This window comes from Sarcophilus harrisii, chromosome 1, assembly GCF_902635505.1.
Source record: "Sarcophilus harrisii chromosome 1, mSarHar1.11, whole genome shotgun sequence".
Lineage (NCBI taxonomy): Eukaryota > Metazoa > Chordata > Mammalia > Dasyuromorphia > Dasyuridae > Sarcophilus > Sarcophilus harrisii.
In genome coordinates this window covers 429,860,804-429,879,513 of record NC_045426.1, presented here as the reverse complement: position 1 = coordinate 429,879,513, position 18,710 = coordinate 429,860,804, and the positions used below count along the sequence as shown (strand labels likewise).

The window sequence follows — 18,710 nt, the reverse complement described above, 5'->3', positions numbered from 1 at the left end:
ACTAGCACTATAATAGGGGAAATATAGCTAACTAGCACAGCAGATAGAACATTAAGCCTGGAGTAAAGAAGACCCAAATTCAAATCCAGCTTCATACATTTATTAGTTGTGTGAGCTTGAGCAAATAACTTGACTGTGCCTCAATTTCTTCAATTGTAAAATGAGGATAAAAATAAGACATCTTCCAGATTGTAGTGCTTAGTACAGTGCCTGGCACTATTATGTAAAAGCTAGTTCTACTCTCATTAAGCCCTTTGAATAAATTCCCTTTTCTAAAACAACATCAACAAAAACAGGGCTAGCTGCTCAGCAAAGAGAAAAAACACTGGTGGGAACTTATTTAGTGTTGAGACTAATCACCCACAGAATTACCCTCAGATCCTTGAAAATAGTAGCAGCAACCCTCTGTGGATACATTCTGCCTGTGACTAGGAATCCAGTAAGCCCAAAGAGGTACATATGATAATTATAAATGAAAGTATCTGGTAGTCTGAATTAGCCCAGCTTTCTAGTACATTTTGGCATAATCTTAAACCAATAGTATTTTTTATATTTTTTACCTTGGTAACAGACAAGAATTGAGATGGAAGAAGAAAGTGAATTGTTCCTACATTCTCTCTGCTTAGACTAAGTTGAGGGAAGGAGACAGTTTCTCTTAATTCGACTGGGCTCTGATAGCTTTTGTTTTCTTCCTCCCTCCCCATTTCCTTTTATTTTTAATTCTAAGCTTAGAAATAAAAGCAGAGAAGACATTTCCATGAATGCAGTAGAATAGAAAAACAATTATGTGATCTCAAGTAATGCTTACTTTAATTTTAAATTATAAAAAATATATATTTTTATATATAATATAATCCTACATATAAAATAAATCCTACATGTAACTTTCAAATGTACCTTGTTTGTGATTCTTTTTGACATTTTTTTCTGTTCTTGGGATTTCTCTCTTTTTCATGTTTCCATATTGGCAAAGCAAAGAAAATAGAAAAATAAACTGTCTCTGGCATCTTTTAGAAGCTTCTGGAGAGCTATTGCATCTCTATTATTTCTAAAGTAACAATTGTTATTCCTTTAGGTACTGAGAAATCAAAACTTGCTCTGTTTTCTTTACTTTTTCCAGATGGGAGAAATATAATGAAACTACTTAGCTTCTTCTCTAAGCAATGATTTTCCCTCAACTATTGCTATTTTTTAAACTTATCACAAGAAAATACACAAAGTGGAAGGGGAAGGTCTTTATGACCAAAGCAGAACTAGAGATCATTACTGATCACAAAATAGAAAATTTCGATTATACCAAACTGAAAAGTTTTTGTACAAACAAAACTAATGCAGACAAGATTAGAAGGGAAGCAATAAACTGGGAAAATATTTTTACAGTCAAAGGTTCTGATAAAGGCCTCATTTCCAAAATATATAGAGAATTAACTCTAATTTATAAAAAATCAAGCCATTCCCAATTGAAAAATGGTCAAAAGGATATGAACAGACAATTCTCAGATGAAGAAATTGAAACTATTTCTAGTCATATGAAAAGATGCTCCAAGTCATTATTAATCAGAGAAATGCAAATTAAGACAACTCTAAGATACCACTACACACCTGTCAGATTGGCTAAGATGACAGGAAAAAATAATGATGATTGTTGGAGGGGATGCGGGAAAACTGGGACATTGATGCATTATTGGTGGAGTTGTGAGCAGAATCCAAACCATTTTGGAGAGTAGTTTGGAACTATGCTCAAAAGTTATCAAACTGTGCATACCCTTTGATCCAGCAGTGTTACTACTGGGATTATATCCCAAAGATTATAAAGAAGGAAAAGGGACCTGTATGTGCACGAATGTTTGTGGCAGCCCTTTTTGTAGTGGCTAAAAACTGGAAACTGAATGGATGTCCATCAGTTGGAGAATGGCTGAATAAATTGTGGTATATGAATATTATGGAATATTATTGTTCTGTAAGAAATGACCAACAGGATGATTTCAGAAAGGCCTGGAGAGACTTACATGAACTGATGCTGAGTGAAATGAGCAGGACCAGGAGATCATTATATACTTCAACAACAATACTATATGATGACCAGTTCTGATGGACCAGGCCATCCTCAGCAACGAGATCAACCAAATCATTTCCAATGGAGCAGTAATGAACTGAACCAGCTATGCCCAGAAAAAGAACTCTGGGAGATGACTAAAAGCCATTACATTGAATTCCCAATCCCTATATTTATGCACACCTGCATTTTTGATTTCCTTCACAAGCTAATTGTACAATATTTCAGAGTCTGATTCTTTTGTACAGCAAAATAACGTTTTGGCTCATGTATACTTATTGTGTATCTAATTTATATTTTAATATATTTAACATCTACTGGTCATCCTGCCATCTAGGGAAGGGTGGGGGGTAAGAGGTGAAAAATTGGAACAAGAGGTTTGGCAATTGTTAATGCTGTAAAGTTACCCATGCATATATCCTGTAAATAAAAGGCTATTAAATAAAAAAAAAAAATAATACACAAAGTAACATTTTCAAAGTTCCTTTTATATTTAATTCTTCCAGGAATTAAAAGTTATCACAGGAATTAATATTTAGTTCATTCTTTTATTAATTATCAGCATGACATTTTTGAGCCAAAACAATATCATCTTTACACATGAATGTCAATTTCAAAAGGAGATTTTCAGACCTCAATCTTCCTGCTAGCTTGCTTTGAAAGAAAAACGTAAGCTATTTCACATTTGTGGTCCCAATAACCATAACATAGTAGATACTTAATGAATTTTTTTTTTCTGGAACAGAGTTAAGTTTTTGTGATTCTCTCTAGGCTTGTGGTTTTTAGTTATTTAGATTTATTCAAATCTCATCAAGATGTCCAGCTGAAAAAAAAATACATGTTTTAAATTGACCTTATTTCTTTGACAATGTCACTACTGAAGATAGTCAAGTAAGAACTACGAGAAGGGAAGAATGGGGAAAAAAAAGGTGATATACAAATGTTTTGTAATCTTGTGATTCTCTTCCCATGTGATAGAAGCATGAAAATTATCCTTATACCTTTGCAGATACATCTAACCCTGACTGATACTACCATCACCTCCTTGTTTATGGAGAGGAGAATCTTCCACAGAAAATAATTGTATTGGTTTTAATGTGCTTTAAAAAGAAAAGAAAGGGGTGATCAGCCAAGAACCTGACCCGAATGGGAAGTCTCTTTACAACAACAACATCCCCAGTTGCTGCAGATGCCTCTGTACCCTCTTCATTAACATCTATAAAGGATTTATGGATAACTTTTGATAAATACAAGTCTCTACTTGGAGATAGTCCAGAAAGGTCAGCTTTTAAAGGGTTAAAAATATCTCTTATTCCTAATGTTTTTAATAAAGAATTTAACTCATATTTAATTCCAAGTTTGAATCGGGGAAGGTAAACATCAACTTCTTTCTCTATCATCAAAGAACTGGTCCATTGTTTGAATGTCTTCAAGTTGAGTTGCTTCTCAATCTAAAAGATAGAACACAAAATAAAAACTAATGTAGGATTCTACATTAAAAATTAGATTTATTTTTATGTTTCTCTGTCTGAGACTGGCTATATACACTGCCTTCCCCTCCCGCCTTTTTTTTTTTTTTTTTTTTTTTGCCTTCACATAGTGGTCAAGTTTCACTGCATTTTAAAAAGTCTTCAATTGAACATGCCCCCCTCCATTGCTATTAAAATGATGCTTCTTGCTTGCATTTTATAATTCATCTTTTCAACTTCATAGTTTATAACTTATCACCTTCAGTTCCTTACCCCTCCTCCATCCCTTTCTTACTGCTTTGCTGACAAAGGTAGGGTAATCTGGCAGACATCAGGAAAACAAAACAAGTCAAAGTTTCTGTGCTGATTCGTGGTTGAATCAGGCCCATGAGCGGTTACACTAAAGATCATTTAGTCCAACTGTATTTTTTCCACATTCCCTTTCTTTCCCTCCTTCCCACAGTTGCATTGTTTTTGTACTCTCAGGGATCAACTCAGTTTTAAGTTCTTTCACAAAGCCTCTCCTGACACAATCCACCCTCCACCAGAGGACAGGAATTTTTCAAGCATTTTCCCAGGACCTCTCTATGGTACTTAACTCACTTATTTTGTGTCATGATTATCTATGTCTTTGTCACATGTCTTCTCACTTCCATTGATTGTAAACGTTTTAAAAGAAAAGCTTGCATTTTGTCCAGTTATATATCTCCTAAACTTCTCTTCTAAATACTAGGAATGTAAATGTACTGAATTGAAGAAGGAAACTAAGGTCCAGAGGTTCAATAATTTGCCCAGTATCACAGAACTACTTAGGAGCAGAGCTTGATCCTGATCTCTCAGTTTTTTGTTCACTATACTGCAACATGGACCTTTACTTGCCTACATGGTACCTTTTGATTATTCTTCAGCTGTTTCATTTAAGTATTCTTTGTACTTAAGTAGATTCCCAAGTAGACTCTCTTCAAGGACAGATTATAGCTTCTAATACCTTTGACTTCTCCACAGAACCCAGGGCTATATATGTAAAAATGCCCAACAAATTATTGATAAATGAATAATACATGAATGAACCATATGTGGCATACACACAGTACATGTTTATGAATAATTTTGCAATAGCTGTTTTTTACCTTTTCTATCTGCTCTGTGTCTTTTGGAAGAAGTACAAACATGCTTAGATTTCCACTAGCATATGGAAGCTCTAGGACTTGCATGTGAGGTTCCTTTATGAGAGCCACTTTAAATGTTCCACTTTGTTGCATCATCTGCACAGGTACACTCTTACCCTGTTGGGAGCAGGAAAAAGAAAAACATTGAACATTCTGTGGTGTGCAAAACACAAATGTATATATGATATGTATATGTGTGAATAATATACATACACATTTGCATATGTATGTATATCTTCATGTTTGTACAGCATGTAGCTAGTTAGTCCATCAATTCACATCCCATATCTTAGATGGAAAATATTGCAGCTGAACCGAGAGCTGGGTTCAAAATTGAACATGACAACTAGAGAATCAAAATACACTTAGGAAATTATTCAGTGCTTGTAACAGTTTCAAGCTGTTTCATGACACAAAAACATCTATATTCTTTTAGTGATGCTACATAACTATGAATGAAAATTGTAGGTGATCTAAAGAAAAATGGAAGATTGCACAGCAAGCACAAAGAGATTGTAGTCAACTGCTTGGCACAGGGCCTGGCACATAGTAGGTAATAAGTAAATGCTTGTTGGGTTGACTTAATTGGCAGTATATTTTCAGTGATGACATGCAAAAAAAATGATGTACTTTCAAAGACATCATCCAGAAAGTGTTTGATCATAAAAAAGTTAGTCTGGCCACTTATAGGAGGTAATATATAATATATAACATACACATAAAACATATAATAAGGGATAACATATTGGTGGCACAAGTGCTATATTGTACCCATTTAATGTTGAAAGATCTAAAGGAAAATATTTAGTGCTTTGGACAGATTTTCTCCAGAAGGTATTGGGGAGAAAGAAGACATAAACAAAAAAATCATACAGGATTAAAAGGCTGAAAATGTGTTACAATCTGAACTTCTCCTGGGAACTCCTGCATCAATAAAATCATGGATTCATTGAAATATAAGTACAGCAAATAGATGTGCTGTACACATGCATGCATATACACACACACACATCCCATGTCCTAAAAGTCTTAGAGTAGTTTTAAGCTATTTTAGCTATCAAAGCTTAAAGTTACTTTGGGTTTTGAGATACCATTATAAATATGTGTATATATAAAATACATAATATGTATGTGGATATATATGTGTACATGAATTTCCTTTTATATGTCAATAGATTAAAAGCTATTAAAGTTTAAATCTTAACTAAGACTTTGAGACTCTGAATGTGTGTATATGTGTGTGTTTACCCAAAGAGAGAGGGAAACAGAGACAGAGAGGAAAGGAAGAAAATAGAAAAGGGAAGACAAAAAGATGATTAAAGTGTCTCATAAAGTGGGTCTCATTGTTTTAAAATCACCCCTTATCTCCGTTTAAAATATTGGGAAAATAGAACAAGTATTCTTATTTCTCTCCATTTTTATGGAGGTAATAAAAATGAGAAGAGGAAGGAGTCAAAACTAAAAAGTCTAAATAAGGAAGTTTGAAATGTAGGAAGGTTTAAATAATGAATTCAGTTCAAGGCATATTGAGTTTAAGATGGGCCATCCAATTTAAGATATCCAGTAGACTTTTGGAGATGCAAAACTAGAAGTTAGCAGAGAAGTTAGGACTGGATAATTAGAGAATATTCATCATAAAAATGATTACTGAATACATTATAACTAATGAGATAACTAACTGAAATAGTACAGTGGGAGAAGAAAAGAGGCCACATAAGGAAGTCTTAGGGAACACTTATGGTTAATGAGCATAACCTGGATAGAGTCAGCAAAAATAACAGAAGGAACAGTTGGATAGGTTAAGAGAAAGAGGGGGGAGAAAGGGAAGGAGGGAGAGAAAAAGGAAAGGAAGGAGAAGGAAGGAGAAGAAAGGAGAAGGGGAGGGAAGGGGGAGGGGGATGGGGAGGGAGAGAGAAAGGAAGGGGGAGGGAGAGAGGGAGAAAGAAAGGGGGAGGAGGAGGGGAAGGGAAAGGAGGGGGAGAAGGAGAGTCCCTCTCTCTTTGCAAATTCTTTCGCATTGGACCTGCACCGACTAGAGGGGATTCCTCACTCCAATTCTCGCACCTCTTCATTACCTCTAACCTCATCATTTATATCTCATCATCAAGAGAGAAGAGAGATATATTATGACAACTAGTAGAGATGGATGGATGGAAATGAGGATTTTTTTTTTTATGGTGGAGACATTGGTACATTTATAGGCAGTAGGGAAAAAATCAATACACTTGGGGGAGAGGGAAACTTTCACAATGCTCTGAAATAACTTAAAGCATGTTAAGGAATCTATATGAACATAGACCAACTTTTGCATGGACTTTTTGCTAGATTGTACCCACAGGATAATTGTATTTGCCAAACAAACGTTGATGAATATGAAAATGAATTACATACCTCTCTTAGCTTAAAGGGCATTTTAATTGTCTCTTCTTCCTGAAATTTATTCTGCCACTGTCCTTTAAAGTAGATGGCATTCACCAAGACCATGACAGAAGAAGTGTCAATCGTTCCTTTACTAAACAGGTTCTTGATTTTTCCTTGTAAAATAAAAAACAAAATGAAGAAAAGGATATTGTTTGCTTTTGATGATTATACAAAGAGGCTTGGGATAGTGGACCATTCACAAAAGAATTGGATCTGTTGGTTGACTTGATTTTTTTTTCCTCACATTGATAATCAGTTTGAACTGCCAAAGGTTTTTTTTTCCTTTTTTCCTTATATAATACATTGATCTTTTACTTCATCTTGGTTTTTCCATCAAATCAGAATCCATTCCAAAACTAAAAAGAGACTCATTCTATCTAGTCAGAACATAAGAGCTTCTGGGAGGTGCTGATATCTCTCTGCTCCAGTAAAATAATTGTTATGATTATTTAATGGCAAAGACTTCTCATATAATAATAGTACTTGTTTGAAAATGTTTTAATTTGCTCTTTGTGTATCATTTTCATATTATTAGTTTGAAATTCTATTTTTCACAGCTTGGTTAATACTAGCATCACAAATATGGATTGTGTCCACATTTAAGCAGACAATATGGAAAATCAAAATTAAAAGAAAAACATTAACCAAAAAGTAGTTTTATACATGGCAAACAACTTTCATAAGAAGATTCACTAGAATAGGAAGTACTTTTTTACACATTTAAAATGGGTCAATTTACAAAAATTCTGCTTAGAAAACAATTGCTATGTAAAATAAGACAACTATATTTAGCAAAGCAATTTTTGTACTAAATGGTAACCTAAGTTCCAGTGAGAAGCTTCCTAAGATCCTAAATCCATAATAAGGGGTAAATAGGAAGAATTTGATTTAATGAAATCAATGATCTCATAATTAGGTATAATAGAGAAAGCACTGGATCTAGAATCAAAAAGACTCTAGTTCAAATCATATCTCAGAGAATCACTCATTATGTGATGATAGGCAAGTCATCTTGCCTCTCAAACTTACTTTCTTCATCTACAAAATAAGAATAATAAAAGCATGTATATGTTGTGAAGGCCAAATGAGATTTTATATATACATATATATATATATATATATATATATATATATAATGCTTTGAAAAGTTTTATTTGTCAGCTGTTTAATAATAATAATAATCTCTTTCCCCCCACTAAGTGAACATTTTTTAAATCAATCAAAAAATCAATACAAACTTATTTTGTATCTGATATATACCTATCAATATTCTAGGTGTTATTTGAAGACACAAACAAGGACAGAACATAGTATGCACCTCTATGAAATTACTTTACGCTATAGGTATGTGTTACAGCATTTCTATCTAAATGTATATTTGACTTTATTTACATAGGGAAGAAAGTTTTATGGGAAACATCCCAACATCCAGAGAAATGACCCTTGTAGATATGTGATCTAGCAACCTGCCTCTATATATAATACAGTTCCTACTTCCATAGTAGCCACAGTTCTTGAAAACTCAAACACAGAAATTTGCTTTGGCATTGTCAAAATGGTTCAACATCATAAATCAAGATGTTTTTGTTGATAGAAATGACATTAATGAAGGTGTATTAGCATTTACTTTGTCACTAAATCTTAAAGATCATGAGACTTTTCAATCTGCCCTGCTGCTGAACCATCCCATATATATTCTCTTACCCTATTAGAATATGAATCCCAAGGAACAATAACTGTTTTGCTAAGCGCATAGTAAACATTTAAGTTTTTTTTAATTTATATTTTTATGTTCAACCACACTGTTTTTAGCTTTTAGATTTAATTAGCTTGATTCTCACCATAGCAGGACATGGGGAGAAAGGAAACAGTTGTTTATTAAAAGCCTATTATATACTAGTAGATTATATACTGTGCTAAATACTTTACAAATATCATTTCATTTCATCTTCATAATAACCTTGAGATATAGATGCTGTTATGATCTTTATTTACAGTTGAGGTAACTTAAGTAGAGGTCAACTGATTTGTCCTGGGTTACAAAGCTAGTAAATGTCTAAGGCTACATTTGAACTCGGGAGTCTTCCTTATTCCAGATCAGCACTCAGTCTACTGTGCCACCTGCCCATAAGGTTTTAGAATGCAAAATTTAGCAAAAAGCTAAACTTTTGGGTTCATGAGCTTCTTCAATCAGAGACAAAGAGTCTTATGTTACACAGAATATAGAAAATGGTTATGAAATAAAATCATAGGGTGAAAGCAAATATGAAATACAAGATCAAAAATTAAATCTCAGGAGCTATTATATGCACTTTCTCTTATTTCCTTTAATCACAATGTCATAAATATTACAACTGGAAGGGGTATTGGAGGCCATTTGATGTATTCACAAACACACCCGCTTTTTCCCATTCATATTACCTAGAATTCCAGACACATGAAAGGGAAATTTAATTCTGTTATGGAGAGCTACCATTGGATTACATGCAATACTCAGGAAGAGAGGCCTCACTGTGGGCACAGAAAATATTCATGTAAGTCTTCAGACAAAGATCTTTGTTTTCTAAAGTTTGCTTTAGAAAACAATAAGTAGGTATGTTCTGAGGTACAAGAACAAACCCAAGACAACCAGGCACAAGTTCCTAGCCTCATACATTTAGAGTTAGAAGGGACTTTAAAGATATATCCTAAAGATGAGGAAATAATAGACAAAAATTTGCAAGATCTCTACTCAAACCAAAATAATCTGATTCCAAGTAAGGCTTTCCACCTATCCCAACACCATCACATTGATTTACAGAGAATGAGTCTAGTCAATTGATAATTAGAGTTCATGGCCTCCCATGCTGACCCATACAAAGTAAAAAAATGGGCAACATTTTGTCCTTTAAGGTTTAGAGCAGAATAAAAGTTTAGCCCATTTGTCTTTAAATTTTATAAAATTATATAAATTCATGTGCAATGTCATATCTAGTTAAAAATCAAATATTCAGTCCAATCCTCCAAAAGGAGGAAGGGCAATGGTAAAGAAATTATAAGGTCAGGAAAAAACAACCTAGTATTTATTAAAGGAGAAACAACAGGAGGTGAAGAATATAAAGAGGGACCCCTCTTTTGCATCTAGTAAGAGTATATAGAAAATACCTCCTTGAGACTGGGGAAGAAGGAGTAAGGTACAGTAAGGTTTTAATCACAGTATTCTTTGGTTAATTACCAAGCATATTGTTATTATCAAAAAACAAATCTATATTGTAATTTTGGTCATTTGTATCATATCAAAACATTATAGAATTTAAGACTTTACAGACGTGTATATGTGTGTCTCTATTTGTATAATTTATCATATATGCTAAGCAAGAGTTAATAAATATAGATAATTTAAATAAATATTGAGGGTATATATGTACTTATATACACAAGTATTATGGTAATAATTAACAGGTAATATGATCTAATGGTCAGAATATTAATTATAGAATTAGGACGACCTGGATTCAAATCATGCCTCTGACATCTTACTCAATTTGTAAATTTGGGCAAATCATTTAACCATCCAGTTCCTTTAAACTGCTTCCTAGGTTTTATCTATCAGGTCATAAAGAAACCCCGCTTTGTATTAATGAAGTGAGTTCCCATCCCCAGAGTCTGTAAGTACATGTACAAAATCACTGATGCTTCCTAAGTTTATACAGAGTAATATATAAAATTGCAAAACACTGAGCAGTATCTTGGTGATGGTGGTGGTACTATTCCCACTCCCAAGGTCTTTGGGGACAAACCTCATTTTCCTTTAGGACCTGCTTGTATCTGTTGTAACAGATATCAACAGTAAGTTTTCTGTGTAAACAGTTACAATTACTATACTCATAGTTAAATGTTATAATCTAACTCATCATACTACAGTGAGGGACTACTACATACTACAATGATTTTAGGCAATTTTATATATAGCTCTACAATGATAGTTTGTGAAATTATTGGTTTGTTGATTTAGAGTTAAGATGGAACTTTGAGAACATTCAATACAACTCTTTCAATTTACAAATGAAGAGACTGAAGCCCTTCAGAGCATATTACAGGACCTTTCAAATTCCAAAAAAAATATTTTTATAATCATATATCAACCCCTGGAATGAGTTGATTGTATCTCCTGTATAACACTCAGGTCTTAGAACTATATGTGCTCAGTCAAAAAGAAAAAGTTTCAATATATGTAAGAACATAGTGCATTAGAACTAACATGACTTTACCTAACCCCTTCATTTTACAGGTAGAGAAACTGAGGTCCATACAGGGTAAGTGAGTTGCTCAAGATTACACAGAGTTAGGATTAGAATCCCTGTCAAATTCAGGGATTTTGTGAAATGGATTCTTGTTCAACTCTAGGTAGGATTAATTGACCTACAAAAATTTGAAATACAAGAATTCTATCTTTTGACTCCTAATCCAGTGGTCTTTATACTATGCCATTCTAAAAACTTCAGAAAAGCTGTCATTTTAGATAAATCACAGAAGTCAAATAGAGAGATCTACATCCTGAAACTCTTTGTTCTATAAATCAGTCCTTTGTAGTAGTCATTTGAAAATTTCCCTTCAGTATCCAACACAGTTGTCTTTGGCCTTCATTTTCAGTGTCAGGAATTACAAGGGACTTGACCTCTCTCTGCAGGCATCTTCAGCAACTCCTCAGGGAAGGAAACTTGCCCACATTCTTGACATATATAGAACATATACAGAAACTTGGCAGGTACAGCAGTTGGAACATGACTTGAGCTTACCGTTTGTCTTACTTTCAACCCAAGCATTAATTGTTTGCCTGACTTCCTCTGGAGCATGCTTAAAATCTACAGTCTGTAGCTCAGATTGGTATAGTTCTTCTGAACAACTTAAATATTGCTGTAATTTAAAAGACAAATTTAGAAAAAATCATTAAAGACAGAATGAGAATAGTCACCTGCACAGTAAGCCTCTTAAAAATTAGCACAGCTCATACTAAACCAGCATTTTAAGTATAATATGTATGTCTCCCTTGAAGAAAAATAAGGGGATTAGGAAAAAAGGGACTCTATACAAATCTAACCTTATCTCTTTGTGAGCCACATTTAGACAGACCCATGTGGACAAACAGCCCACCTGGGCAAAAGACAAAACAGTATACCAGTACAGAGACCCCCCTATATAAGGAGTCCCTGTGGAGTAGGTACCATGAGTATAATAAACCACATTTTGCAGATAGAGGACTTTGGCTCAGGGGGATTGGTGAAAAGGGGGCTGAGTCAATTATCTGAATATGCATGGTTTACTTGTGGCCACAATTTGCAAAGGGTTAAAGCCGATGATTTCTAAATTCATATAGAGTAAAATCCACTAGGTAAACAAGCTTAGCAGATAAACTAAATAACAACGTCCTGGAGTCAGGAAGAGCTGAATTCAAATTTGACAGCACTTACCTAACATTTCTCAACCTCAATTTACTCATCATAAAATGGGGTAAATAATAGCACCCATTTCACAAAGTTACTATCAGGCTCAAAGGATATCATATATGTAAGATTCTTTGCAAGTTTTGAAGTGCAACATAAATACTAGTTATTGTTATTATTACTATTGTTGTTACTATTATTTTATCTACAAGAAGAAAGTTGTTCTGGATGAGGTCCCTTCCAACTCTGAATTCTGTCTTTGACCCTTACTTCCTACAAGGCATTTGTTGTAAACCAGTGGAGAAACATGCCCAAGCACATGCATTGTCACTCATTCAAGAGTGAGATCTCCTGGTCCCTGGTCCAGTGCTCTTTCCCTTTCCTATAATGTTCTCTGCTCTAATTGAAACTATATTTGAAGGTAGAAACAGGGAAAAACACATAAGGTTTCTATTTTATTTGTGGGAGCCAGACAAATTTTATGCTTTCTAGTTCTTCCTTCACTCATAAGTCAGTTTTTTTGGGAGGAGTCTGGATTTCATCAATTTAGGGGCTCTCAGTGAGAAAATCCCATTTGCAAATGCAGATAGGCAACTGTTTTACAATTTATAGTCTTAATCACCTGTGGCATGGAAGGGCATAAATGACTCACCTAGGGTGACATAGCCAATATATATCATATGCAGAAACTGAATCCAGTTCTTCCTGACTCCATAGTCAGCTTAGTACACACAATACAAATCTACTTTGCAATTGATCAATCTAATGGGAATAACAAATATAGTCCTTCCAAGAAGTGAATTTTGCAGGTAATTTTTAAATGCAGAACCAACTTTAAATTGTGAGAAATCATCATTGTTCTGTAATTTAGCCAGTGAAAAACAAGGATGATAAAAATGGCCAAATGGTTCCAGATATTTTGGTAGAGGATTCCAATTCATTTGCCATGAATATAGCCATTCTTGATGTACTTACCGGATGAAATTTAATGTTCTTTGTACCATAGAGCTTGTTGGCAATGCTGAGTGTGTAATTACTATTCGACTGGCTGATCTTGGATAATAGTACTGGAAACTCTGAATGTATCCCTCCAGTTAGGCCACACTGAAGTATCATTAAACAAAGAATAGTATGTTAAGTTGTTTGACCTTTAGTCACTGGAAAGTGTTTAGCAAGATGGAAACAAAGGTATAACCACGCAAGAGTTTATTTCAAATACGCAAGATATTGAAAGATATTTTTTAAAAAGATATTCTAGATTTAAAAACAAAAGTCATGTCCAAGCTGAGGACCTTGGAGAATTCAAGAATTATAATTCAGATTTTTATGTCTTTGCTCCTGGTCAAGCATTTCACACTTTACTTTCCTGACATAATTTCCTCATTTTCCTCAGCTCCCTTGATAACCAGTACTAGGTTTGTGTCAGTTTAGTCAAACATTATGAATTCCAAGTTGAACTAAACTTTTGTTTTTAAGAATATACCTACCTTCTAAGTTACTCTTGATAAATATCCATATTATAGTCTTTATGAGACTCTTACAGCTAACTGTGATACTTTATACCCTTTTATAACCTTGATCCCATCCCTTCTCATTGCCTCTAAAAAGTTACTTCACTGATCATTCATATTTTCTAGTTAATCTTCAATATTTTGTCTGTCGACAGCCTACAAATATGTCTAAGTTTCTCCTTGGCTGAATCTTGCCTCAGACACCATCAGGAACACCTGGAAGTCTCCAGCCAGAGCTAATGCCAAGTAAATTCCCTCCCAACTGAAGGTCACATCATAGCTTACTGAAAATCCCCCTTTTCCCTTTTCTCCTCTTATATGAATACCGATTCTTAGATCCAATCTTCCTTTTCTGATGTTGGTGGGTCCCAAGAAGATCCCCACAAGCAAGTATTCTAAGGACTCCTGGTCCTTGCCATCTGCCCCAAGGATGAATCCTTAGGACCACAGGCACATCTAACCTGCATCTGGCTCTTCCTATACATGTTGTCTTCCCAGCTTATGAGTATAAGTTCTTTGAGAGCAAGGATTTTTTCCTATTTGTAACATTCACATATAGCACATAAGCTTTAATAAGTGAATAAGAATGAATATTCAATCTTTTCCCATATTTAAAAAATTTCCAGTCAAACTTGTCATTCCTTCAAGCTATTTTCTCATTACCTATTCTTCCTTTTTTGTGCAGCTAATCTCCATTTGTACTAAATGTCTTTTCCAGTCCTTTGCTATTTGGTCTCTGACCCTCTAATCACAGAAATAGCTCTCCCCATGGTATTAGTAGCGGCAGCTAGGGAGGCAGCATAGAACTTGGTTGGATCTGTAGAGGTAGATTGAAGTGGAATCCTGCCTCAAACATTTATTAGCCAAGTGATTATGACTAAGTCTGTGATACTTGGTTTCTTTGTAGCTAAAATGGAGGGGAAAAAAAATCATTGTACCTTCTTGAAAGACTTAGGTGAGCACAAAATGAGAATTTATTAAGAGTTCTTCATATACCTTAAAACACCATGTAAATACTAGTTATTAGAAGCTCTCAACTACTTAATACAATTGCATTTTTTTCTGTTTTCATCCTTTTTTGATCTCTAAACAGTTTTTGATACTGGTAACAACTTCTCCAGGATATCCTCTCCTCATTTATGAATCTGCTTTTTCCTGTTCTTCTCCTCACATTCATTTACTGGATTACCATCTATCTTCCTCCCTTTAGTATGGGTTCTATAAAACCAAGGTTCTGTCCCAGAACTTTTCTTCTCTCTCTATAGTGTCTCTCCTTTAATAATTTATTTCATCAGTTTCCATTCTGTGTCAGTGACTCCCAAATCTGGATATTCAATCCTAGCATTATTACTAAATTCCAAACCCTGTTAGATGTTTTCATTTGGATGTCCAACTGACATTCCAAACTCAACACACCCAAGACAGAATTAATTAATACCTAATTTTCAAACTTCCATTTCTATTGAGAGTACTGCCACGCTCCTAGTCATCCATAAATGTAGATTTAAGGTGACCTTTGATTCTTCTCTCCACATCCTTCTCCATATATAAGTTGCCAAGTTGACTTTACCTCCATATCTTACTCATCTGTCCTCCTCTTTCTATTCACAAGGTCACTGCTCTAGTTCAGACCTTTATCATCTCTACCTAGACTATTGCAATAGTCTTCATTAAGCTAATTGAGAAAAAGAATAAATAAAATTGCTGAACCTAATTTAGCTTGATTAATATTGCTTTATACTGTTATAGTAGGATAGACTTGTCTTTTGGAAAATAGTTTTCATATCTTAGAGCAGCTAGATGACACAGTGGATGGAACACTGGGCTTATCAGGAAGACTCATTTTCATGAGTACAAATCTAACCTTAGACATTTACTAGCTGGGTGATCCTAGGCAAAGCACTTAAACTTGTTTGATTATCTGTCAAATGAGCTGGAGAAGGAAATGGCAAACCATTTTAGTGTTTTTGCCAAGAAAATCTGGGTCACAAAGAGTCAGACATGGCTGAAATAGCTAAACAACAATAATTTCATACCTTAGAAGATTTCTCAAGCTCTGGATTTGATGATATTTCCCCATAACTAAAGTGTAGCACCTAAGAAGAGAGAGATCAGAGGAAATAAAGGAAGAATACATAGAGGTTATTCATTATAAGCAATTCTGTCATGTTCTTATGCTAATGTTTTAGACAGCAATAGCTATTATACTAGCCTATCTACAGTTATATGTGGTGCTATATGGTGTTTTTTAATCATAGCACCTGGTTTTCAAGTAAGAAATAATCAAAACATACAGAGTTAAAGAGAGGGGAAGGATAAAGAACAAAGAATATACATAAAGTGGTTAAGAGCCTTAAAGTGTATTAGAAGTCTATCAGATGTATTTTCTGTCCAGCATCTAGTTCATTAGGATAAGTAAAGATCACAGAAAAGGGTAATCATAGTGAAATTGAAACCAACTGCTACTCATCTGTTATTGGAGATAGATGGGAGACCATTTTTACAAAAGCTATATTCATTTAACTGTTTTATTTTTGTCTCATATTCCTAAAGTTCAGCACAATGTCTAGCATATAACATTAGCCAATCAGTGTTTACTTATTGATTCTCTCTATTGGTGCTGCTGATTAATGCAATAATTTAGTGAAGAAAATGTGATGTTTCTGTTAAAATATATTTTTACACATAGATATAGATATATTTTGTATTCATTATCATAATACAGGTGGCCCAGTCAGGAATAATCCCCATCTTATTGTAACTCCCCCCCCCTTATTATTATTATTCATTGACTGATGAGCAGGAATTTACTATTCCCTATATCCCAATCTCATCTCTATCCCATACTAGACATGCAGATTGAGTGTCACATAAAGAAGTGTTAGTTCCAGTGATAAGAAATGACTAAAAAATCCCAACAGAGAATCTCAAGAACTCTGCAATTATGTGATATTGCCTTTAAACTGAAGTTAGGCAAACATCTACAATTCAAAAGCTAACCCAGCCCATTTTGATAGTAGATCAAAGAATGGGACACTCTAAAGCCTTCCTACAGTACATTTTTATTAAGCTATATTCCCCTTACAGTTACCTCCTCTTATTTTAGGAGAATTTTAGGGTTTGGGGTATTTTTAGTACTCATTGTATAACAGTCCATGAAATATATTGGGTTTGAAGAGCTTAATTCAAGGAAAGATTCTCTGAAGGCCTATAGTAAACATTCATCCACAAATTATACATACCTTTCCCATTTGTGCTGCACTGTTGCCTCGGGCACCCAGGAAAAGCATACTTAGGGCATAGAGCAAACTCAAAGGGGAAAAGAAGACATTATCTGCTACATGGTTGCTACTTAGTTCTTTAAAAACATCCAAGCAAAATTCAACATTAGCTGTACTGAGAGAGTTCATTTTAAACCCCGTTGTCTGAGAAAAGAAAAAGGAAAAAAAAAAAAAAAACAAACTTCAGGATATCATTTGGTAATCTAAACATTCATCAAAAGCTTAGTATTCCAGGTTTATGGGTCTTGTGTTGAACCTTTCTTTAAAAATGGGAAATAGCCCACCATTGACCTAGCTTCTTTGGGTCCTGAGACTAAATGATTCCATATCGTTTTTTATTATCAATCAACCAAACAAAAAAGGAATTATTAAGCATCTACTATATAGCAAGTCTGGTACTAAGTTCTGGAGATTTTAAGGCAAAAGTAAAACTTATGTAATTGAGTACCCTCTTCCTCATTCTCTCCCTCACTCCCCACCCTTCGCTCCCTTCTTCCCCCCTTTTCTCCTTCTCTTTCCCTCTCTCCCTTTCCCCTCCCCCTCTTTCCTTCTCCTCTTCTTCTCTTTTTCCTCCTTCCCCTTCTTTCCCCCTGTCTCCCTCTCCTTTTCTCTTTTCCCTCCTTCCCCCTCTGCCTCTTTCCTTCTCCCCCTCTTTTCCTTTCTCCCTCACCCTTCTCTTCCTCTCTCCCTCTTTCCCTTTTCCCCTTCCAACTCATCAGAATCAAATGTCAAATTTTCAATGTAAGCATTTACACCTCAGAAATTGATAGACTCTACAAATTTTTTGTTGATTGCTTAGACTTAATAAAATGATGAAGAAAATGTTAATAAGGCACAATAAATTTGAAAGTTATGTCATGCATATGTTTTTCCCTAGGAAAATGGTTAAACATTTGCCAGCATACCAATGATTCATTTTCTCAGTTTTCACTACATTAACATATTGGAACCAAAAGGGGAGCTGCTATTAATCTCATAGTTCTAGAGTTCACTCTATCAGTGGTAACTTAAACTACTCTAGCTACTGAGACCCTACCAATAAACTTTCCACCAACTAATCAGCAAAATGAATGACTCAACTAACTTGTAAAAAAAATTTTTCAAAAGGCAAAACAGGAATAATATTTACAATATATCCATCCATAAACTTGGAGGTTACTCTTTCCCTACTATACTCAACATCTGTAAAAATAGTAGGTATAAATTTAAAATATCATGTTAATGAAGCACATGTTTACAGAATACATGTGACCATGAAAACTTAGAACCCTGAAAAACAAATCTCATTGTCTTTTTTCTTTCTTGGGGGTCTGTCCTTATATAGTTCAGTGATGAACCTAAAATCTATGTTATTTAAATGGTTCCACTGCAAAGCTGTGC

At 34.5% G+C, this 18,710-nt stretch overlaps 1 protein-coding gene across 2 annotated transcripts in view; it reads right to left on the bottom strand.

Moving 5' to 3' along the window:
* Positions 1–2,536: 2,536 nt before the first annotated feature.
* Positions 2,537–18,710, bottom strand: part of LOC100935190 (serpin B11) — a 31,876-nt gene continuing 15,702 nt past the window's right edge. For both annotated transcript variants that reach the window (XM_012541228.3, XM_031946182.1), the window contains exons 2-8: positions 17,292–17,474; positions 16,086–16,145; positions 13,514–13,642; positions 11,894–12,011; positions 7,086–7,228; positions 4,656–4,811; positions 2,537–3,507 (exon numbers count right to left, since the gene is read on the bottom strand). In XM_012541228.3, the coding sequence (XP_012396682.1) occupies positions 3,106–3,507; positions 4,656–4,811; positions 7,086–7,228; positions 11,894–12,011; positions 13,514–13,642; positions 16,086–16,145; positions 17,292–17,459 (1,176 nt within the window). In that variant the 5' untranslated portion in view covers positions 17,460–17,474 and the 3' untranslated portion in view covers positions 2,537–3,105. The remainder of the gene's footprint in view (positions 3,508–4,655; positions 4,812–7,085; positions 7,229–11,893; positions 12,012–13,513; positions 13,643–16,085; positions 16,146–17,291; positions 17,475–18,710) is intronic.